This window comes from Nothoprocta perdicaria, unplaced genomic scaffold, assembly GCF_003342845.1.
Source record: "Nothoprocta perdicaria isolate Ctin4 unplaced genomic scaffold, notPer1 scaffold_554, whole genome shotgun sequence".
Classification (NCBI taxonomy): domain Eukaryota; kingdom Metazoa; phylum Chordata; class Aves; order Tinamiformes; family Tinamidae; genus Nothoprocta; species Nothoprocta perdicaria.
This window is the reverse complement of record NW_020455815.1, coordinates 1-24,481: the sequence shown is the minus strand read 5'-3', so window position 1 is coordinate 24,481 and position 24,481 is coordinate 1. Positions and strand designations below refer to the sequence as shown.

The following is a 24,481-nucleotide window of genomic DNA, read 5'->3' as shown; positions in this document are numbered from 1 at the left end:
ATCCCCAGGGCGTTTCTGCCCGTTTGCATTACATCTGCATGGCATCCCGGAGGTGCCCGTGGCTCTTTCCTAGCTGCAGAGGGAGCCAAGTTGATGCGGTTGTGTTTAGGAGGCTGAAATTTAAGTCAAATAATTGCCACCCCAGAGAATGAGCCACTGCCTGCCCRCCTTGCAAAGACACTTTGCAGGTGTGCAATCGTGTGGGTCGCTGGATCTGACCAGCTGCAAATTACAGGTACGTACCGGGCTGGGTGTAAACGGTTCCAACATCCATCTTGAAGGAGCCTACCAAAGTCCCACTGCGCAAGAGGTTTTTTGAGTGAATCACCTGGAAAACGAGGGAGAAAAACAAGCCAGAGTTGTTTAGTTTGTTTGTGTATTTGGATTTTGTTTCTCCTGTGCCCAGTTGTGCTGRGAGAGGTAGAACTGGTTTTTGAAGTGTTCAGTGTCGAACAATAAAGAATTTGATGCCTTCTGCTCGGCTTGTGCAAGAGGTGCAATCACTTCTTGAAGCGCAGTCGGGTGGCAGCTCTTGCTTAGCAGTCCTGCAAGCAGCTGTGTGCTTGGAATCAATAAAGAGAAAATGTAAATAGAGGRAAAAATTCTCTCTGAAACAAGATGCAGTTTTCCAGCCACTATGGCAACCAACGCTGGGGCATGTTCTTGAAGGAGGTGTCTCAAAGATGCTTGAAATCTGTGCCTTAATTCCCTTCCTGGGAGAAATTACACGAGCTTCTCCACGAGCCTAAGTACCTCCTTAGGCAGGTTTAGTCTTGCCTAATTCTGAAATACTAGAGATAGGGCAAAGGAGAAGATGGGGAAGACGAGTAGAGCTGTGTGGCTGCAGCAGTAAGGACAGTGACAAAGAGAGGGGTTGGGGACCTGCAAAGGACGTGAAGGCTGAGAGAGGAGGACGAGCACCTCAGCTCCCGCCAGATGTCTACCATCTAAGGCCTTGAGTCCATCCCAACACGTAAAATACATTGGTTTGCACCAAAGCCCAGTGAAAAGGCCAACACAACCCAGCATCTCACTTACGGACAGCTTGATGATCTTGTCAAACATGACGTCAGGGGGGACGTGGAAATCAAAGACGAAGTACTGGAAGAGAAAGAGCCTGTGTGAAAGGAGGAAAACCAGGCTTGGGCTCCTTTTGAGTTGAGCAACGGTGTTCTGGCCAACATCCCACCAAGASAGACGTGTAGCGCTCATCACACCCGGACAGGGTGGCAATGTCAATGGGATCCACGGATCCATGCCAATCCATGGATCCAGGGATCCACGTCAATGCAGCAACTGACAACATCAGTGGTCTGAGACACCAAAAAAAGCTTGGGAAAACATTTTTTTTTCCCCCTTTTATTTCTGTAGGCCCTGAGGAGCAGCAAGTCTGTGGCAGCGCCGCAGGAGAGACCCAGCTCACCTCATTGTAGTAAGGGCAGTTAGTCGACTCCTTCATGGACGTGTATTTCTTTTCCTCGCCAACCTCCACGCAGACCACAGGGTCCATGTTCAGCCCGACCAGCTGCCGTGCCTCGATGACTGTGATGCTGACCTGGGGAGAAGGACCCATGGAGCTCCACCTTGGCTGCCCTCACCTGTGTCCCCACCAGCCTTGCAGCATTCCTGTTGGCACTGGCCCACTACCTGGACCATTCCATCTCTTATAATTTATCTCGCACCTCGTCTTTACCTTCTGTTTATACTGCTCCTGAACCAGGTACACTCACTCCCTGCTTTCCTTGCAACTTGTTTTAGTCTATTTATGTGTAATTAAACCTTTTCTGAGGCATCTTCTGATGTTATTTGGTCTCTCATGGCTTTCAAAAGTGGATGCTGAGAACGAACTACCATAAAGCTCTAAGGAAAATAATTATTTGCGTTGTTCCCAGATGTCCCTAGGAATGTACTACCATGCTAACGTGCAAGGACCTACAGCTAAATGGCTACTGAATGAGCATGGCTTGGTGAAAATGAAGAGGAGTTAATTTGTGAATCACTTTGTCACCAAGTAGTAGAAGGAAAAGGGAGCAACAGGTATCAAATGAACCCTGGGAAACTAAGCATGTAGTTCATCTAACTCTAGATTAAAAGGGTAGGAGCAAAGCACCTTTGGACAAGGTAGCAGCAACTGGACACCAACCTATGAGAGGAAAAGCAAGGAGTGCTGGTAGACAGGCCTCATCACTCTTGAGCACTAGAACAGGCCTTGGACATTAAGAGAACTCCATTTGAGGTGGCTCCCTTCAAGCACGAGTTGATCTGGGCTTTCTGGGCTTGTCTCAGGGGACAGCAAACCCTGTTAATGACTTCACATAAAGCTCATCACTCTACCATGCAAGTACTGGCTTTTTGAAGGTCATCCTCCAACAGGAGCAGGACCTCAGAGAGTCATGCAAAGGGTGGCCCGGCCTCCAGAAGCTGCAAGTTGCTTTGGGGAAGGTAGTGTGTTGAAACCTATGGTGGACTTGCCCCAACAGTGCTGTGCCAAGGTCCATAAGAAGCATAAGAAGTTCCGTCTCCAGGTGAGGAGCAACTTCTTTACTGTTAGGGTGACAGAGCAGTGGAACAGGCTGCCCAGGGAGGCTGTGGAGTCTCCTACTCTGGAGGTCTTTAAAACCCGCCTGGATGCCGCCCTGTGCCACATGCTCTAGGTGTGCCTGCTTGAGCAGGAAGGTTGGACTAGATGATCTGTAGAGGTCCCTTCCAACCTTAAATATTCTGTGAATCTGTGAATAACCAGCTCCTTCGTCCTAATCCCAATGTCACCCCATAGGCAGATAGTGACAAATGCTTCAACTGAGAGATGCAGCTCCTCAGGAAATTACTCTGCTGCTCACTGTGCTCCAAGAAAGCATGGAAAAGAAGTTCTCCACCTGCCTCTTCCTCCCTACCAGTGCTCCCGGTGGAACAGTCCCTCTCTGAGCTCCGAGCTGAGGTTGGGATCGCAGTGTTGCCTCCTACCTGATAGTCCATCGGTCTCCCAGCACTTGGCTCCATTTTGATATCAGGCTTGGACCTTCAAAAGGGTAGAAGAAACCCGTAGTCAAACAAGAGGTGAGCTTGCTGCAAACTCAGAGCATTTCCCAGGGTCACTCCTCGCAGTGCCTGCTTTGTTTCAATCTAAGGAACATAAACTCCAGGGGTGTTAAACATCATTGGTTAATGTTCTCTGTTGAGGTGTTTCTGAAAACCATTGCTTTGGGCAATGTGATTCCCAGAATATCCCAACTCAGGGATGCAGGAATGCAGACGTGCCTGCGTGTTTGCCATCGCCTCGCACAAACTCTTGTCCAGCGCTCACCTCTTGTTGGAGACATTGGTGGTCACAGCTGTGACGGAAGCCAAGGAGATTGTGTCTGGGTCCAGTCCACCTCCTAGTCTCATGGCKTTGCGGTCCAGGTCTTCTGCTTCCAAAACAGCAGGTTCATCTGCATAAAGCCACACAGACAAAAGAATGGCTCTTGCTGTTTCCACTCTGTGAATAATTAACGACTCGGAGAATGGTAACCAATACGTCCTATCAACCTCACTTGATAATACAAAGAACAATGCTCGTGGGTCAGGTCACAGGCAACCTGAAGTGGATTAAAAACAGAGGTCTGCATATCACAACACGCTATTCCGTTGGTGCAGCATGCCAGCAGACAACTCTATGAAGGCAGTAAGCCTTGGAAAATTGAACCCTGGCAAAGGAACAGTGCAGACTCGAGAGGTAAAGAGCACTGGGACACGTGCTACCTGCCCGGATGGTGCCTGCCAAGCCCACCAATGGCCAGCTTCAGGTCTGCAAGAAAGAAGGAAGGTCTGCAGGTCTTCCAAGAAAGAAGGAAGGTCTGCAGGTCTTCCAAGAAAGAAGGAAGATCTGCAGGTCTTCCAAGAAAGAAGGAAGGTCTGCAGGTCTTCCAAGAAAGAAGGAAGATTAAGATCCCATGTCCCATGGGACACCAGTAGACATGGTTGAGTTGGCTATCAATCTGTGTTTGTATTGAAGGTGTTGGGCTACTGCTTTTCCTTGTGTACTAGCCATGGGAACGCGATGTTCACCTCTCCTGCCTCTGCTTCTGGTCAACAGCTTTCCACAGCTTCAGAAGCAACATGCAAARCAGTGACGTTCCTCTCTTTGATGCAATGCTGAGGATGAAGGGAGGCGGGGAGCTGCTCTTGGGTCACTGGCCATTTTGTTGGCACAGAGGGGATAGTCCCAGTACCACTGGTACRACACGGACATCGCTTTGGGGAAAGAGGTTTCATGTCTCTTGGCTAGTCCAAGACAGCCTCTTAGCTTGCTCCAGGAGAGCAGACAAAGGTTTCTCACTGTTGTCTGGCCTGGTTTTGTGAGACAATACAGAAATAATGGTGGGCTYCAGCTGAAGTGAGGGCGACCTAGTCTGGCTGGTAGGAAACACTTTCTATCCAGGTAGAGAAAGGCTCTGCTGCAAGTGGTGTGTGGAAAGAGTGTCCCMACCTTCGACGGGACTTTTTAAGAAGGACCTAAGTGGATTCAATGCCACATGTGTGAGCGGGCAGACAGGCTAGCACCCTCCCAGCTCTGCTTCCAGTGACTCAGCAGATCTGTCCGACACGAGCAGAACTGTCCGCGTGCCCGGGATGGCAGAAAGAAGGCAGCCAGCTACACAGGAGGGATGCTGGAAGGACCGCGTCCTGATCTCCTCGAGGGGGGAGATGAAAGGAGACACAGCTGTGAGCAACAACCCTCTTATGCAACGTAACAGCAGTTGCAGCCATTCCCCCACCACTCATAAATCTACGTCTGTGACCATATGACATTATCTGAAAGGGCAGCCTGCTCAKGCCTTGGCATCCTAGCTGCCTTCCTCATCGCCTTGTGTGAAACCTTCATCTCGAGATGAATGTCCTGCCACTGGGGAGGGCAGGGGGACTGCCAAGGTGCTTCAGTACTATGYCTCAGCCAGGTGTCTCTGGCCAAAATCCTCCTTTCCTGACTTAAAAACTGGGTGAAAAACAACGATTTGCACAGGGAGAAGGTCTAAAGCAGGATTTTGTCTTCCTCCATAAACAGACATTCCCTAATTCCTTTGTCATCAAAACTTAATAATTTGATCCGAATTAATACAACAAATTTCTGACCACTAACCACCTTCTGAGTGCCCAGAAGGGTGTCCCATTTCAACGCAACTGTACGTTTCTAGCCCTTGGAACAGACGTCGTTGCAGCAACAGGGCCCTGACTCTTCCTGTGCTGCTGTCACATTATTCGTGCAAGTCTCCATGCACCACAGAGAAGTGATGAAGGGCTAAACCCTGCCTTTTTGCTGTTACATCTGCAAGTAATCCTTGAAACAAGCCAGAAACTGCCCAGCTGACTTCCAAGTTTCATCACGATCTCGTAAGATGGGTGGTATCTTGGGTAAGATGGGGAAGGTCAAAGCCTTCAGTAGGAAGCTCTGTCCATCCTGCTTCCCCATTCCCTCATGGAAACTCTCTCCATCCCTCATCCTGGGCACCAAATGCTCCCTGTCTTATCTGTGAGTTATTCATGGTGTTCAAGTGAGCCACTTATGAAGTCTCATTGCCACAGACCAGAGGTTTTGCTGGAAAAGCAGCCCTGGATSAGGCAACAAGCCCTTCCCAACACCTACCTTGCTTCCGATGATCATCCTTTGGTGGACGTGTCTTGCCAAGCTTCATGGCTGAAAAAACTCCTTTCCCGGCTCTGGAAGAAGATGTGGGAAAGAACTCWTTGAATCCTACATATTTTTAGTGGTGTTGTCTGCAACACACAGATGGGAAGAGGAGATTTTACAGAATCAGCTGAGGTTGAAAGAAAACTATGCAGATCTAGTCCTAGCCCCCTGCTCAAGCAGGCTGACCTACACCACCACATTACTCAGAATTGTGTCCTGTTGGCTTTGGAACATCTCCAAGGATAGAGACCCCACAGCCTCTCTGGGCAACCTGTTCCAGTGCTTTATCATTCTTAAAGAAGTTTTTTTTCTCCTATTTAGATGGACCTTCCCATGTTTCAGTTGTGCTTTTCCAGCCCAAAGTAAGAACAGAAACATCAGCTAAAAGCAAACAGGAGCTAATGTGCCTTAAGGCAGAGTCAATATTTCAGCTGAATGTTCAGCTAAGTTCAGCTAATTTGATCCTCAAGTCCCTTTTTCTTTCWTTTTTTTTCCTCTCTCTCCTCAGAGCATATCCTAAGCTGTGAGAATATACAGGGYTGAAGCACRGTCCTATCCATCAATTAACAGACTTAATTAATTTCCGCCCCAGACCTTCAGGTCTGCCTCTACTTCCCCTGCTCACAGCCTTCCAGGACAGTTACCTAAAGTAGTATTTTTATTAAAAAATTAATATTTTAACCACCTCCTCCACCACCACCTTCTTATCAAAAATCAGGAAGTTTTTTTGGATGATCAACAAGACATCTACAAAGATCTTAAAATTTCCAAAATTATTTATTAAAGCAAAATGATTAAATAAAATGATTAAATTAAATGATTTTGCCCCTTTGCAGTTTAGTTCTCACCAGTACCAGCTCAAAAGGGTTGAGATGTCCCCAGACAGAGGTCATCAGCATCAACCCCAACTTGCCTGGGTGGGACCTGGGCTTAATTCCTCCATCACTTCTCTGGGCTGTGGCCAATTCACTCAGAAGAGCTGGGGCTAATTGGCTGTTATAGTATTGGTTTGCTAATTACTTCTTAGTTGCTTCCTGAAAATACTCAGCACCTTAAGCCAAGTTTAAGAAGTGCAACTTATCTCCAAATGCTTCAGCAGAGCTAGGACCACTATCCCAGTTTGAAATTTAGACTATGAAACCACAAGTTCATTGAAAGCCTGGACTCGTAGTTACATGATTCTTATTTGTTGTCTATTTTGACAGAAATATCTCAGATTTCTGACAGAAATACTTTGGCTTCTGGAACTCAGAATTCACCTGATATTAATGTTAATTTAAATGTTGTCTAGTTCAGTAAAGAGACAGGCAGATGTTCAAATTGATGTTCAAAGGGATATGACCTGGAGTATTTTCTTATCACAGCCTCATGAACTGGGATGATTTAGACCTAGTCTAAGACGTAGTCCAACTGCTCAGAAAAATGCCCTAGCCTGCACAGTGCAACACAAAACCCCTGCATTGCAAACTGGATAGCCCTCCAGTGCAGATCTAATCAAAGGCTGTGACTGCTAAAGGCCATAACAAACCTCCAAACATGCCCATTTGTTGGGTTTTCAGACGTAACTCCGTGCTGCAAATGCAGAGGGGTGAGGACCATTGAGTTACATGGCTGAAAATTAGGGTGTCTGGGTGCAGTGTGCATTTTTAGCTTGAAGACTGAGCTGRAAAACTCACTAGGAAGAGACCTCCTTGATGTCTACGAAACCAAAATTGTCAGGAAATATAAGTCGCATATAAGGGTAACGTATTCGTCAAKGGAGGGGGAATTTAATTGCTGCAGAAAGACCAACGTGAAGAGAACTTTTTATGGCTGAGATTTAATTAGGACTAAGGCAACGCTCAGGCCTCAGGAGACTCCCTGTAATCTGTGATTAATTCACTTAATGGGATCTACAGAAGGGCATTTTCTCCATGGATGGAAGGAGGAAAGGCAGGGAACACCTGCCCCAAGGTGCTGTGGAGGACACGGCCCTGCCGAGCCCTTTGCAGACTCCCTTTTCGTGAGCAAATGCTGTTGTCAGGCTCTGAAACGCTGCTCCGAGACCCTTCTCTGCCACCAAGTCTTGTTGTTTGGACGAGCCTGGGACCATGAGCCTGGTCTGAGCGCCTGGACCTGGTCCAAGGAGTGGGAACCCATCCCGGTAGGACCAGTCCTCTTCAGCTCTTCCATAGGGATGCATGTGGAAGATGCTGCTCATCCCCTCCTGCCTTGGGACATGACCCCTTGCTGTCAGCTGAGCCTCAGTCCATAAGTGCCACAGGAGCCTCCCTCACCGCCCCAAAGACAATTTCACTGTAAAAGGTGCCTCAAGAAACGGGAAACAGCTTGATAATCCCTAGCAGATCCACGAGACGAGCCTCAACTCTTAAGCAGGTTTGGAGAGAAGAGTCCAGGAGGCAATGAGGTCCTTCCATACCATAAAATTTCAGGTGGTGCCTTCATGCCTGCCCAGCCACGTCTCTCTACAGCTCATCTCAACCCCAACAAAATGAAAAATTCTGGCCCTTCCTTTATGACTGCCCTTACGGTTGTTATTTCAGAGGGCTGGAGGGACCGTCTAGGAAAGAGATGAGTTTGGGGAGAAAGGAGAGCGCAGACCTMAGCGGTGTCATTTCCCAGTGCCGAGGAGAAGGGAAGAACCAAGAGAAGGGGCATGAAGGGGGCAGCCTTGGACCCCATGGAGGAGGTTGCAGCCTTCAAGTAGCCCACCCCAGCACCTCCACATCCTCCCCCAGCCCTTTCCCAAGCTCYGCTGGTTGCTTCTTCCCATCCTGGTGAGCACTTCCACGGCCCTTCCCAGCTCCCGGCCCTCCGGTACTACCTTCAGAAGCTGGCCGTCCAGGACCCGAGGAGATGCTGGAGGAGCTCRGTCGGGACCGGAGAGCCACCAGTGACACGTCTAAGGGGGGGCGGCCATCCCGGCACGGCCCAAGTCCATGGGGAGGAGGAGACCCACGTGCCGCTCGCTGCCGCAGAGGGACGGGGACCCCGGGCAAGGATCTTCTCCGCGTAGAGCAGGGTCTTTGCAGCAGCAAGCAGGGCTCGTGCCAAAGCCGTCCCCTCCCCTCCGTCCCCCTGCACTGTGCTGGCAAGGCTAAAACTAAGAGGGAAGCAGCAGCCCGGAGAGCACAGGTGGGGAGCCAGAGTGGGCTGAGAGCTGACACCGTCCCCGCATGAATATTGCATGAAGGACCGAGAACCTGAGATGCCAACACAGGCAGCAAGAGCCTCCTCCTTTGCAAAAGCCCAGCTTTAGCCTGGAGGACGGGGCTTCCAGACAACTGCTGCCCTCCAAAGCGCTCCAGTCTGCCCCACTGCAACCCAGTTTGACTGAAGGCTCAAGACGGGGGTCCTGCAAGTTTGGGGATGGAGGACGGAGCACCTTGGCTGCCTTTCCCACCAAGCAACGGTAACACTGTACTAGACACCAGAGTAGCCGCGCAGCCTTCCGTAGCACTCTTCCTTTGGGGTTCTCTGGTGTCTAATATGAGGCTGAGCGGATGAATCAGCTTTGACTGGTGCTGGAATGCACATTCTGCTTGCTGCTCACAGAAGCACTTGGTTTTGCTCATCAGGGTTTCGGCCACTTTATGGATCTCCACAAAACAAGGAGGGAGAGATGGAAGGATTTTGAGGCACAGGGGGGTAGCAGCAGGCTCTCTACCAGCTGCTTCTAGTTAAAAATCCACCAGTTCATGGTTAAATAAGGTATTTTAATCATTCTCCCCTTTTCTTTTTTTTCCCCYCTTTTTAAAAATCTTGGGGAAATATTTGCAGCAAAGTTTTGATGTCTTTTGCCTTTCTTTCAGGAATTGTGTCCATCGGAGGGTTCATGAGGCTCTGTTTCCATTCTAAAGACCCCTGATGAGCGCAGCAACCAAATCCTACCCTGGACATACAGGATCACAAGGACCCAACATGGACAGCAAGACATTAATCTGCACTCATGGGAGGCTTGAGGTTGCGTTTCAGCAGATCTGCTAAGCCAAGCAGCTGGAAATTGGTGTTGGGCAGAGCCAAGAGGCCCAAGACCTTCGCTACTAAAGGACCCACTCCAAGGCCATCTTTCACACTTGGCTTTTGCTGTAGGTAACATTTGGCCTAAAAGCTCTGAGGTTTTAGGCCAAGATGCTCCTGCACCTGGCATGCTCCGGTTCAGAGAAAAGGGGGGACACGCCACGTACTGCATCAGCCACAACACATGCTGGAAAGGCTGGGGACAAGAAGGAGAAGGAGCATGGGGAGCAAACCTACTTGTGCTCCTTTGTCTTCTCTTTGCCTTTGCTGGAGCCGATGTGTGAGGGGAAGAAAAGGCAAAGAAGCTTCAGTGCACACCAGTGACGCTGCAAAACCAGAGGACACCCTTCCCCTTGCTCACTGCTGTTCCTAACACCCCTTCCCCAGGCTTTGCTCGTTGATCATCTTCTTGAGCATCTCTGTCCAGCCTGACACTGTGTCCTCCTGCCCTGATATCACACAGGTGACACTGGCCCTTCTCCTCCCTGCTTTGGTTTGCAAACCTCCATTCAGCCTCTGCCTTTGGATTTTGCTCCATTCCTGTTCTTTTCTTCCTAGGGCTTCCATATTTTTCTAGCCTGGTCCTTCCTCCCTGTCTTTTCTTATCTGTCACGCTTTCATCCTCTCACCAATCTCTATCACCTTGGGTCCTCCAGTGCTCCAGCATCCCCACTGGGCAGTGACTAAAGCATCCTCTGCCCTGCTCCTCTGCATCATCATCATCATAAACAAAACAATAATAATAATAATAATAATAATAATAATAATAATAATAATAATAATAATAATAATAATAATAAATGTCAGTTCCCCCATCTTTTCCCCCTGCCCATCTGGGCTCAGAAGGGCTTACGCATCAGCAAAGGCAGGGGGAGAAAGCAATTAACCAGTTCTAAAAGGCAATCAAGAGGGCTGGTTTTTAATTACAGCTCGTTGCTGTGCTCCCCGGAGCAGCTATGGGGATGATGAGCAAATTGCACTGGGCTGGAGCTGCGCCCACCGCAGGGATCCAGGGGGATCCTTGGATGAACTCCGGATTTGCAGGGATTGGCACTGGGCTGGGGTCACTCCGCTTTGCTGCGCCGCTCAGTCCCATCCATGGTGGTTCAGATGCTCTGCTCTGCTCCTTTGCACTGCCCAGCCCGTTGCAAGGAGGAGGTTTCACTCCATGGACGTGTCTCTGCTGAGCGCTCGGAGCAGGAGGGTGGCTTCAGAGCCCCCCCATGCTTGAGAGCCACCCAGAAAAYCCCAATCTGCACCATTTGTTAGGTGAAACTGCAGGGCCAGCTCCAGCACAAGGGATGGGGCAACACACCCAGCCTGAGGACCCCGTGGTGACGAGTGGGGTCTTCTCGTTCAGCCCATCATGGGCAGGAAAGTGGCCAAGGAAACCCAACCTGCAGCCTCGTTCATGCACCCTCCCCACCCCAACACTTGCTCCAAGAGCAAACTGGTGGCAGCTCATTCTCCTTGGTGCTACAGGGCAAGTTTCCTGATGGTCATGGGAACAACAAATGCCAGCACCAGCAGCTCCCCATGGTCATCTGCACTGTGCAAACTGCTCCCATGCCCCTGCTTGGTCCAGGGAGAGGGTCTCAATCACCCGCTGCTTCCTCCCTTGCCTGGTGGATGTGGTCTGATCTCACTGCAAACTCCCCGCCACCTCATTGCACTGAATATTGAAGTTTTACTTTCTTAAAGCTTCAACTCTCAGGCCTCATCTCTCCCAATCTCTCAAATACCCCAAAAAACCCCAAATAAACAGGGAGGCTACTTGAGTTTTCTGCATTATGGAGAAAAGCAGAAAGAACGAAGGGAGATCATTACCAGCCATGCAATCAACTTCTGTTGTAATCGATCCTCTGCTAATTTATAATTCCCTCATCCCAGCAGCTAGCACTGATATGTGTGTGTATATACACATAGAAAAATACATATATATACACATTTAAAATGTGTGTGCGTATACACATATATAAAAATACATATATCTATGCATTTATAATGTGTGAGATGTATATATAGCCACATATTGGTATGTGGACTGGTGAGTGAAGTATGGTTGACCATAGAAAGACCATAGACTGAATGTATATACATCCCCTACGTACTTTGAAGGAGGTAAGATGGGACATATCTGTACATCATGTGTATACACATGCTGAGAAGCCAGCACTGTCTCAGGAATGAGAGCATGTAAAGCCAGAGAGTGGGACACATTTGGCTTGTAGTGCTCATCTGGATAGAGTATGCTCCAATCCAGGCATCGTATTCCTATGGCTGAAAAACACACCTTAAATCTCTACCTATGCAGCTCCTACAGGGCTGCAAATAGGGGTGTAAAGCAGCAGTTTTGGTTGCATGGCTCAGAACTTGGGTTATTTTCACCTCCTCTTTTCCTCTGGGAAGGACGCAGGTCTCAAGAGCCTCAATAAGGGGTGAAGGGCGCTGAGAACTTCAGCAGTGCTGCTACCCAAGGCTGAAGCTGGGCAGTGAGCAGGGACCAAGGTGCGGGGTTAGGGGCAAGGAGGGAGCCAGGATACCTGAACGGCAACACGAGGTGTCTTTTCTCTTTTCCCTTAGTCTTAGCTCTGCAATCACAAAGAGCAGTTGGTTCACACATGGCTCGTTCTGCTGCGGTGCCGAAGAGCCTGGCCCACCTTTCCCTCCCAAAGCCCAGCCAGCAACAAGCAGCAAGCGCCCAACCAAGTCCAGGTCACCAATGCACCAGGGTGAAACGTCACAGCATCAAGAACTGGCATCCAGGGAACTGGTGATGCTGGGATGAGCGGGGAGGAGGTGGCAAGCAAGGCAGATGGACAAAGGGGTTTGTGTTGGGGTGGATGGAAAGATAGGATAGTGCTGGGATGGTGTTTGGATGGTGACACAACGAGGTGGAAGGACAGAATGATTGACACAGGAATGAATGGATGGAGAGATGGATGGATGGAGGGAGGGAGGGAGGGAGGGATGCATGGATGGAGGGATAGACTAGTACTGAGTTGCATTGAAAGACCTATACCGAGGTGGATAGATGGATGGAGAGAGTTACACTGCAGTAGATGGATGGAATGAATTGCAATGAGATGGATGGATGGATGGATGGATGGATGGATGGATGGATGGATGGGTGGATGGATGGATGGATGGATGGAGAAAATGGCATTGGGATAGATAGAGAAAATGGCATTAGAATGACTGACTAACTAACTGGGATGGCTGGGTGAAGACCTAGGCAGGTGGACAAATATTATTATCCAAGCTGTTATGGAAGCACCATGAGTGAAATGAATAAATCCTTGCTGGGCATATGGAAGAACAGACTGACTKCAATAAAGTCCTGACCACTGGGGAGGAGGACTTGGGGTGAGTGCAGGAAACTCTGCACCCCATTGGGAAGAGGGAAGGAAGCACTTGGGATCTTTCTCAGGGTCCAGATGCCGTGTGGGGCTGACACACCAACACACGCCACACACATGCACACACCATGCCCAAAGAGCCTGCGCTAGGGAGGAAYGTCACGCTCGGTACCTGAGATCTTCGGGGTCATCACTGTTTGGAGGAGACACAGCCGGGAGCGTGAGCATGAGGAAGAGCAAAACACACAAACAACCCCGGACAGACCCGTCCAAATTGCCCTGGGGATGGTCCTGCCTTGGCTTAACCCCTGCCTAGGGATGGAGCAGGCCTAGGAACACTGTTTGGGCTCACTCTTAGTAAGCCTGTATAGAGGTAGTCTTACTCATGGTGTCTTTGAGACACTGTCTCAAGAGCCAGCTCAGCGGTGAAGGCTCCTGGGCACTGAACAGGCTCCGCTTCCCATGCTGAACAGTGAGCTGGGAGGAAGCTTTGGGCWTTAAACCAAATTTAGGGGCTCGGATGACAGCAAACTCCCATAAAAACCAGGATCTCCCCACTCATGACATTTGGGTACCTTGCTATTGACTTGTATCCGTCGTTAAACTTAATCCTGAGTTAGGTGCAGAAGAAAAAGAGAAGAACAAAAGAAAAAAAAAAAGGAAAAAACAAGAAAACACCGTATCAGGCTTACTGAAGCAAGCCACCGAGAGCAAGGGAAGCACTGACCCAGTTAATGCAGACATGCTCTTAGCAAGCTGGACTAAAGCTCCCCTTCCTAAAGAGGGGAGGCTGCAGTGCCAAGGCCGCAGTTCCCAGACCCCTATTTTTGTTGTTGCTTTCTCTAACAGGGTTTGTAAATCGTGACATGGGGTTTGCTTCAAAGCAGGGCAAAAATGATGGGGGAAATTGGACGGGGACTCATGGCGTTGGGAACATCACTTGGTTTTCTTGCTTGCTCAGGCTGCAAATGACCCCAAAACCTGTCTCACAATCACCCTTTCAGGTGTTTCCATACACTGACTACAGGGATGTGACCTTGGTCTGGTGTGTGACACTCCTGACACCTGAGCTAGCGACTGAGACCCTGCTTGCCTGTCTGGACACATATGAACCCCTTTGCACAGATCTTCCATGACCTCCAAGGATGGAGATACACACATACATCCCAAGGTTGAGTCAGATCTTACATGGGTAARTGACCCTTGAGAGGTTCCTCTCTTTGCTTGGACTATGGGGCAATGTTGAGCTCATAGGAGGTTCCTTGGTGAGGATCCTCCTAGGCCCAGGTAGGGTGGTGATCATTTCCACCTCCTTATAGCCACAAGTCCTCCTTKTACATAGGTTTTCACATGGATTTTCAGCACTGTTGCCTGTCAATAACCCTAGTTTGGGAGCAGGTGACTTATGGYTGCATTCAGTGGTGGGCGGAAGGGTCCAACACAACTCACAGAAGACCCATTGCATGCACACAAGGAAAAGCACCATCAATAATTCACAGTGACCAGACTGTTTTCGGCTGCAGAGCTCTGTCCTGCCCATGAATATTTCAACGTCAACAGCTATCAGGTGATGCTTCCTGGGCTCTCCGTTTCAAGGTGGCAGGGTGCCCGGCCCACCAAAGCTTGGCCAGGCCAAGAGGGTGCCCGCTCCCCCTTAACCACCTCTGAAATGCCTGTCTCTGCACCAGCCACAAAGGGGAGCTCAGGATACTTCTATATCAATAAATAAAATGGACCAGGGCTCATTTCCTGGCCAGGAGGACAACAGATCCAGCCTAACTTKTGTCCATAAAGTCTCTTTCCTCCACAGACCGGTTAGTCCTTGACTGGGGGACTATTCATATGTCCCAGAAACCTTCCAAGAGGGTCCTCCTGCCCAGACCATGGACCCTGCTAATTACTTAACAGATGGGAAGGTGCTGATGCCCATGTCCTSTCTCTGCTTCGTGTGGTGGTGCAGAGGCAGCCAAGGGTGAATGGGGTCCTCATTTACGGTACACGATGAAATGCCTAAAATTGGACCAGATGGATCTGGACTCCCAAGTTCTGACATTTAGGCCTGGGTTTTAGCATGGCAGAGTCCATGGTTCAAGGTCACCATGCGAGGGCTGGTGCGGTGGGTATTTACCTAGTGTTCTGCTCTTCTTCGGCATCGTCTCCAAGGCTAGAGCATTGACAGAGATGGAAGGGGGGAAAGAAGGAAAAAGAAAACAAACAAAAAAAGCCCACTGTGACATGAACTTAGGGCTCTTCCACTGCCTCAGCATGTTAAAGAGAGGATGCTTCGCTTTGGCACAAAACCCACTCCAGAGCACASCAGCACTGCAAACCACTCCATGCATGGCCGGAACCTCACAACCACCGTGCTCCCCCATGAAGATCTCGTTCTGATTCCCACCACCTCAAATCAGGGACCAAGGAGCTGCTGGGGCCTGAGCCAAGCTCTTCCACTCGTGCCGGTCCCTGCTGCACTTGCAGGGCGGAAGAAACTTGGCTCCTTCTTGGCCGTTTGGCTGATCTAGCTCCGTGTTAGGCTGGTACTGAACTGATTTCCTGCACCCTGACCTTTCTCTGAACGTTTTGCAGGGTGAAACTGCAACCCCCTTCACAGCAGGACATCCTTAATGCCTGTCCAGCCTGGGATTTGCAAACCTTTTGCCTGAATTTTCCTTGGTTGTCATTCACTGCTGAAGTTTTCTCTGGTCCGTGGTGGGAAACAAATTCACAGCACCGCACGTTAAATAATAAATAAATAAAAATATCACTGCAAATGGAATCAAATCCTCGTGCACATCTTGGGAAGGGAAGGGCAGTGTCTATGTGTGCAGACGTGGGCTGTGGCAGAGGGGGAAAATACGTCTGGAAATGGATGAGCTTTCCCCAGCCCTTAGCTCTTCACCTGATCTCCATCACTCCRGGATGACCTGTCCCAGTTCCCTCATAGCCACCTTGTGACATCCAAGGGCTCTTGCCCACACASTGGTCACATCTGACCTCTGAATTTGGGGACAGTGGTGTTTGGTGGATGGTGGGAGATGGAGAAGGAAGGAAGACTCATAGGCAAGGCCTCGTCCCAAAGCTTGCTCTCCATCCTGGATCCYGGAACCGCTCCCAGGACACAGCATCCTTCCAAGAGTGTTTTTACAGCATCTCCATCATTGCTCCTCCCTTGCAGCAGAGAAACGGCAACCCGGGGCCAATGCCTGGACACGGGGACACTGCAAAGGCCACAGCCAACAGCTCGGGTTGGTGCTGGCTGCCTCCCTACCTCGTGTTGAGGGACCCCTGGCTAAGGGTGTCCCCCTCTCCCAGCAGYTCATCCTCGCTGTGGTAGTACATCTCGTCCTCTTCCATCCTGCGAGCGGGGCGACATGGAGAACATCAGCCCTTTGGGCTTTTGTCCTCATAGCATCCACGGTGGCGACGTTAATGACCAGGACCCTCAGTGCTTGCAAGCCTTAGTGGAGGACAGCAAGGTGGAACACACCTGGACAGACCCCCTGTGCTCAAAACAACCTGCTGCAAGAGCAGTCTGCAAAACAGAGGACACGGGAAGCCTCTTGGAACAAGGGCAGCAGGAAAACGCTGGGGTATCTTTGAGTTTTAATGATTTTCCCATGCGYTAGCTTGCTTGGTACAGTGCAAATTCCATACATTGCTTTTTGGGGTTTGCTAAGGAACGCTCCTTCCCACCCCTAAAATTTAGTTTATCAGGTTGTTCACAYGCAGAAATACTGATGGTCACCGCTCCTGTGGACTCAAGCAATGGGAAGGAGCTACAAAATTCCTTGGAAGAGCCCGAGAAGAGGTGTTGATTGGCCACCTGCAGCACTCAGCTGCACTCAGGGTGAGCCCTAGGCAAACCAGGATTATTTTTAAAGCGTTGTGGGACTGAATGAGAAAATGAAGCCAAATACCAGAAGATTCCAGGGTAAATAAGTAAAATAAATAAATAAATAAATAAACAAATAAATAAACAAACAAACAAACAAATAAATAAATAAATAAATAAATAAATAAATAAATAAATAAATAAATAAACAAATAAATAAATAAATAAGATGTGAGTCACATCTCGAACGTTCCCGTGGTGCAGATAGGATGCTGATTCCCTGAGGCAGCTAATGGGGCTAATGGGGCATTGGATCCCATCACACCAGGAGAGATGCTGAGGGGTCTGGCAGGATTTGGGAGGTCTTTGTGAGGGCTGCGCCCGTCTCACGTCCATGGGATCCCCTTTTTAGAGCTGGGAAATGGTGCTGGGAAAAGAATGTGCGCTTTCAATTTGCCTGAAAACTCSCACGTTTCAACCCAATTCACACAGTTAATTAACTGCCTAGGAGATAGGAGAGTGACTGGGGATATCTTCCCTCAAACTTGTACTGTGGGAAGAAAAGAAAAGAAAAAGAAAAAGAAATTCTGCTCTTTTGTGGCTACAAAAAAGAGCTGAATGTGGATAGAAAGCAATATCCCTGGAGCAYGCAAGGCACACAGGCCTTAGTCCCCAAACCAGTGCCAGTCTGGGGGGATTTGGGGGTAATTGGAGATCCTTGTTCTGTGATATTCTGCTTGGGTGACCTGCACATGTGTCCTGTCCAGCCCATCACATCCAAGAGCAGCCTAAAAATCCAGATGAGCAGTCCACCTTTTCCCATACACCATATACTTTTCATCTTTTCCCGTATACTTTTATACCCATATAAAAGTGGTTTTATGCTTGCAAAATATTCACTCTGTCCCAATAGAAAACCAGGTGCAGCCTCCCCAACCTTGTGCCCTCTCCATGTCYCTAGTTTGGGATTACAGACTGACAGAAACCTGGTAGCACCATCCCTTTGAGGGGCTGGAGGTGTCTTCTCCTGCTTGCCCAGCATCAAGCATCCCTCAACTACCTCAAACACAACTTTCCTGCTCAGAYACTGGGTTTGGGATGTGGTTTCATTGAAGCCTGGTGGGGTATGGAAGTCCCAGTAGATTGACCACTGTGGAGAACGCTTTCCACACGCCTTGGAGAAATTCAGTGCATCTGTTCCAGGATGGATATTTAGTGCCACAACCTCCCTGGTTGCTCTTCCAACTTTTGCTCACRCCCTTGCCATGCCCATGCAACAGCCAGAGCCCTAATTCTCTCCCAACCCACATTCAATTGCGTTCAAAATCCACCCGTTTCTACCATGCTACACACCACCCTATGCATGGAAAGTWGAGCCCTGTCCTGAAATTATGGCATTATGTGCAGGTAGGAGGAGAGAAACCACTGGGGCAGCCATTGAGTTAGTTCTTTATGCCAAGAGCCAACATTACCATCATACATCTTCAAGGAGTGATTTTTCACATTACCTCCTGAAGCTTCTCTCTGCAGACTGCTGGTTGGACTTGCCTGGGGACACGGTCAGACCCTGGCGGTGGCCGGAGAGGAGGCTGTCGGTCTCCGAGGGGTACCTGCCATCCGCCTCCAACTGGAGGCTGGGGGTCTCCAGGAATTCCTTGTCGTTCCACGCGCCCACCGTGCCGTCCATGGCGTGGTACCTGACCTCTATGGAGATGCTGGTCTGCAACACACAACAAGGATCACAGAATCACAGAATGTTCAAGATTGGAAGGGACCTCTAGAGATCATCTAGTCCAACCTTCCTGCTCCAGCAGGGACATCCAGAGCATGTGGCACAGGGCGGCATCCAGGTGGGTTTTGGAGACCTCCAGAGAAGGAGACTCTACAACCTCCCTGGGCAGCCTGTGCCAGGGCTCTGTCACCCTCACAGTAAAGTTCCTCCTCACTTGGAGATGGAACCTCCTGTGTTTCAACTTACACCCATTTCCCCTTGTCCTATCGCTGGCCACCAATGAAAACAGCTTGTCCCCTTCTTTCCTGCGTTCTCCCTTCCTGAACTTATACAYGTTAATCAGATGTTCAGGACGTTAAGGATCCTTAATCAGATGTTAAGGATGTTCAGCATGGTTGATTTGACTTGTGCATCCATGGAGCTTTTGAAGGCACCAAGAGCTGCTGATGGCAACTCAAGCTGGTGCTTATTTTCCTCTATGTTATTCTCCTGTGCATCACTTGGTTAAGAGTTTGTGCAAGGTGGTGATGCCAAGTCTGGTGATGGCATCTCAACTTGGAACATCTACCTAGGAGCTGCAGGAGTCCTGGGGCATTCCAGACTCCTTCCTTTTAGCTGCTATAGCAGAAATAAACTGATTTTTAGGAAGAGATGGAGTGTCCTCTCTCTATCCACAGCAGCTTTCAACAACAGGTATGTTGAGAGGTTGCAAAATATGACACACAAACTCAAGGAATTCAGTGCATTTAACAAGTGAAAGCCAAAGAGGTGACTCAAACACAGCTGGAAACAGAGGTTTGTGGCAGGTTTTGATTCTGTTTCGTGCAAAAYAGAAACTTGAGTCAATCGGAAGGATTTGGCACACTGTGCTGGCCCCACAAAGCTGTTCCAGCTAGTTTAAGGTCCAATAAAAAGCAATGCATTGGAGTTGAATAAAACGATCGTCTATTTGAAGGGAAGCAGCAATTGTATGCAGAAACCATGAGAAATTCAAACAAAATTCTTATTTTAAACAGGAGAGAAAATTAACCAGTGAAATGGTTAATTGAAAGGTCAGCAGATTCCCCTGTCACTGGGTATTTTTAAATAATTTTTATCTGTCTTTTCCCACACATTCAAATAATAAACCTGAGACTTCCCAGAGTCCAGCTTGCCTGGCTGTAATATCCCTCTTGGATTTACCATTCCTGGACCCGTTAAATACTTTGTAAAGGCCAGTCAATAATGTCATTAGAGCTGCCTGAAAAGCGCCAGGGACGTTTTGCAGCCAGCGCTGAAAGGGGAGAGCAATTTYCAACCTTTCCCTTGCATTTGATTGCAGCATGATGAAGCTCTGCCTGGAAATTGCTTTCCCCCCCAAAAAATAAATAAATAACTACATAAATAAAAATGCCTGCAGTGAAGAAAAGAATTGTATCTGCTTTTTGACAGAAAATGCGGCGATTTTAATAGATCAAAGCTGTCTCTACCTAACACAGGAGAGATTCATGTCTCACTCAATATGTTGAAAAATCACATTTTTTAAGGGTCTGAGGAAGGCAAAATTTGCAGAGAGAAGATGAAAGACTGCTGTTTTTTTGTTTAGTTGGGTTTTTTTTTTTGCCTAATTCTGCAGGTGCTCTTGCAATCCTTGCACATTTCTTTTCCCCCTTGCTCACTGTGGGGTGGAGGGCAGGTTCCTTCCAAGCAAAGCCCTTTTCCTTTGCACCTCCAAGGACCTGGAGTTCAAATGGCTGGTTATTCTGGCAGATTGTGTCATGGAAATGCAGAGAAAATAGAGGGATGTGGCCTTTATTCTCAAAAAATGCCCCAAAAACGTGGGATTTGTGTCTGGGTATGCATACAACTGGAGGGGCTGGAGAACATCTGGGGTCTGGTTCCATCACCCCTTGTAAAGAGGGGGTCTGGTTGTATTTACCCCTTGTAAAACCAAATCTGTGAAATCTGCTTTCCCCGGGCTGCCCCGATTTTGCAGCAACATGCACGCTCCCAATATTTTCATTTTCCAGAAAATACTGCATATTGCAACCGAAAAACAAAAGCCTCGGCAGAGCTACAGCGAGAGCAAGAAGACCCAGCAGYGTTTTTGACCCTGTGTGACAGATCTGAACCTGGGACCTTCAGAAAGGAGGTGAGAAGCCCAAGCTTTGCAGCACATCAGGTATGGGCAGGGGGAAGGTTATCATCTGCCTCCCAGGTTCCCCTTTTCGGGGACAGAGCTGTTGACAATGTGACGGGCAACGCATCATCATCTCCRACCTACTGTGCCCCATGTGTGAAGCTCCTGGCCAAGCCTCAAGATGGGCCGGTACCTCTCACCACAGGGCATCTCCTCCCATCCTGAGCTCACCATGACTTGAGTCTGCATTATTTCCATTTTTCCCATTCCTCAGTACTAAATTCCTTGCATTTTTCTTGGTTTTGTTCCTTTTGTGCCCTTGGAAGAAGCCGCATCCAGGCTCCTGCTGATGAAACCAGCAGCCTTTTCAGTGCTAATTGCCTGTCCTTAGCACGGAGGGTCATTTGCAATTGCACATTTCTTTTAAGCTGAGCCTAGGAAGCAGGTTTGGGTGGAATAGAAAAGAGGAAGCAGGGGGAGAAGAGAAGGGCCTGCTTGAATTTTTATTTTCCTAATGCAAACACCAGGGGTTTGAGACGCAAGAAGATCAGGAGTAGCTGCATTTCCTAGTGTGTTACAAAGCTCAATCGCCATTGGAAACGGCTCCCACGAGATGCGTTAACCAGATCCGAACAACAGCGAGCTGCAGAGCAGCTGGCGTGCGGGCTCCCAGTCTTTTCCCTGGAATCAGGGGCTCCCGGGAAGCGGGAAGGACTCTGGAAACTGGTACCGCTGAAGGGGGCATGAGGTCCAAGCAGCAGTTTTACTGGCATCTGGGTTATTCCTTGTGACCTACCTGAATGGCTGAGTTATTGTCATCTATGAGYGTATCTGTCACCTCCAGGTGCCCTTCCTCCACCACTTTCTGCAGCACCATCCGGAAAGTGCCGATGAGCCTATGGAGCAGGGAGGAGAGAGGTCAGATGAGATGTTATGAGCCACCACCAGCACCCGTTCCCACTGGGAAATTGCTTTGCTGGCCCAGTTGCTGGGGAATTTAAGGGTATTTTCCCACCCCACTGGCCTTGTGAGGACGGAGGGGTGAGATGTGGGGCTGGTGCTGGGCCGAGAAGCTGCACCTTGGAAATAGATGAGGAGGGTTCACATCCCACCCAAACTGTTGATTCCCACCGTGGACAGTGACAAATTCAGGTGCCTTCCAACGGACCAGATCTGCCATGAGCATCCAACCAGCACCTCAGTGCCCCTAGATGAGCAGGATGAAGGTTCCTGGTTGCTCTTCATGGCTCTCTGCAGCCTGCCGGGGAGCCCAGCACCACACGCAGCTAAATGCAGCCACGTTCGTTAAATTAAAGGCCAGAACAGGTACCACAGAGAAGCCTCGTGCTCTCTAAGAGAAGTCATTTCTTGTTTGGCAGCTTGCCGGGGAGCAGTGGCTTTATGTTCTCCGTGCTCTGCTGCTGCACCAAAGGGACCTTCGAATCCACCAGTGGCTCCTGGCACAGMAGAAGCTCTGCAAGAGCGAGTGCTAAACTGCCTTATGCAACCTGCCCCGCGAGATATTTCCAGCACTACCAACCCGTGTGACAGCCAAGACATTGCTGGGCACGTTAGCAATGACTCTGTGGTGCTCTGCTACCTGGCGCCGGGGAGAARGCTGCTGCTCATTAAACAACTTCCCTGCAAACCCGAGGGCGTCGCTTATTGCAATGCTGATTTACTAAGATTTCAGCTTCAGAGAGGGGGCTAAACACTCCCGGGGTGTACTGAGAGCTCTTATCTTGTCTCCATCACTGCTAAACCCAGACACCTTCTAAACCCAGACGTYTTCTATCAGAACGGGCTCACTGCGGGAAAAGGGAGCAGCACCAGCCTGGATTTCAGGGGTTTACCAAATAATGTGATTCTCCCCSCTCAGCCCTGGGCTGTTTTGCAAAGGCTTCCTTGAGGACAGCGTTCGGAGCAGGTGGATCCGCACGCTTGCTCTCGTAAGCAGAGCTCTAAATCCGTTTGTTTTAGCAGGGTTAGTTATCCCGTTTGTCTGTGTAGGAAAGCGAGGCTCAGCTGGCCAAGCACTCGCAGTGCCTGCTCCTATGTGTGTTTGCAGGAGCTGGTATTCCACCTGTTTGCTTTTTGAATGTCCTCAGCCTTGGGTGTCCTCAGCACGGTAAAGAACAGAGCGGAGGAACCTGGAACCCACCCAATTTCTCAAGAATTTACCCCGGACTCAGGCTTTCCCCTCGCTCGCTGAGGTTCACTGAGTTACCCCACAATCAAGAGCTGCAGTTTCAAGCTCCTTCYCCAAAGGACATGGTTTGTACCATTTAATACTCAAGGGACAGCATTTGTACCATTTAACACTCCAGAAAAGTTAACCTCGGGTGCAGGGCATTTAAGATTGCCCTTTGCACTGTGGGCTCTSTTCTAAAATGGTTTTGAGCTACTACTTCATTTTGCAATTGCCAAGGGTCAGGAATCTGCTGGCACCCATTTCTCACGGCCCAAACGTTTCTTTATCCCTTGCCCGAAATCCCCTGCAGCCCAATATTCACAACTGCTCTTTCAGCAACAAGTCAGGGCTGTTTTTCATTATTTTTCCTTAGGAATCTCACAAACAGATGTTTTTGTTCAGGGTCAATATGTCTTAGTCAAGGACCAGTTGTTGGGAAGCGACCTCATACACTGAGCGGGACCATCACCAGCTCTGGAGGAGGTTGCTGATAGCTCCAAAGCTTTGTCCGTCCAACTCTTGGGCATCTTTGTGGATGGACATCCCAGGCCTCATCGCTGCCCTTTTCCAGGGCTGTTCATCCCTCCTGGGAGAACATCCTCATGGTCAGACTGAACCTTCCCTTGGGAAGTTGTGCCTCTTGGTCCTTGGCATTTCCTCTGTCGCTGACATTATCTCTGAAAAGCCCCTTCCAGGACCTGTAGGGTGTTGCTAGACTGTCCCTGGGCCTCCTCTTCCCCAGGCTGAACAAGCTCAGCTCCCTGCACCTCTCCTTCAAGATCATATGTGTTATATAGGCACTGATCATCTAAGGAGCCAGTTTTGTGCAGTGGTGGTGATGCAAATGCTGGCTAATGTTGACCGCCCAAAAAGGTAATCAAGACTTTGGTCTTAAGTGAATAACAGCCAAAGATTGCAATGAATTTCTGCTACCTTTCCTGGGAAACATCTCAATGCAAAGCCAGGACACCCTGGGGGAAGAAGGGGCTTTTCTGACACACTTTCTGCTTCCTCCACACCCCTGGATGATGGTGGGACAGAGCACGGGGGTGCTGGCCGAGCTGCCCGGTGCCTCCTGTTTCCGTGCCCTGTTTCTGTGGAGTCTGCAGGTGGGACAAAGTGTCTCATGCTGAAGAGCAGAGCATCCTCCTGCCTGGCCCCAGCTGCACCGCGRCTGAGAGCGCACGCTGCCTTTGAGTGCTCAAAACCGCAGGCTGTTGCTATAGCAGGAACGCATAGAAACAGGCACTGCCGAGCCCCGGCTGGCCCCGAGGACCGTTTCTTCCCAGCCGCCGTGCCTGGACTCCAGCAGCACGCGAGGAGCAAACGCTCCTGCAAAGAGGTGCAGAGATTTGGCGCCTGTCATTGCCATCCCAGCACATCTTCACGTCCTTGCCTCCTCCTTCCTGCCATCCCAGCACATCTTCACATCCTTGCCTCCTCCTCCCCTGCCATCCCAGCACATCTTCACATCCTTGCCTCCTCCTTCCTGCCATCCCAGCACATCTTCACATCCTTGCCTCCTCCTTCCCTGCCATCCCAGCACATCTTCACATCCTT

The 24,481-nt window shown here is 49.5% G+C and overlaps 1 protein-coding gene across 1 annotated transcript in view; it reads right to left on the bottom strand.

Annotated features, from left to right (window-relative positions):
• The window catches only part of OTOF (otoferlin), a gene marked incomplete at its 5' end in the record, with an annotated part of 51,590 nt that extends 29,964 nt beyond the window's left edge, over positions 1–21,626 (bottom strand). The window contains 8 exons of the mRNA XM_026048586.1: positions 244–328; positions 1,039–1,101; positions 1,424–1,555; positions 2,965–3,019; positions 3,305–3,431; positions 5,624–5,697; positions 18,388–18,599; positions 21,527–21,626. Of these exons, the coding sequence (XP_025904371.1) occupies positions 244–328; positions 1,039–1,101; positions 1,424–1,555; positions 2,965–3,019; positions 3,305–3,431; positions 5,624–5,697; positions 18,388–18,599; positions 21,527–21,626 (848 nt within the window). The remainder of the gene's footprint in view (positions 1–243; positions 329–1,038; positions 1,102–1,423; positions 1,556–2,964; positions 3,020–3,304; positions 3,432–5,623; positions 5,698–18,387; positions 18,600–21,526) is intronic.
• Positions 21,627–24,481: the final 2,855 nt, after the last annotated feature.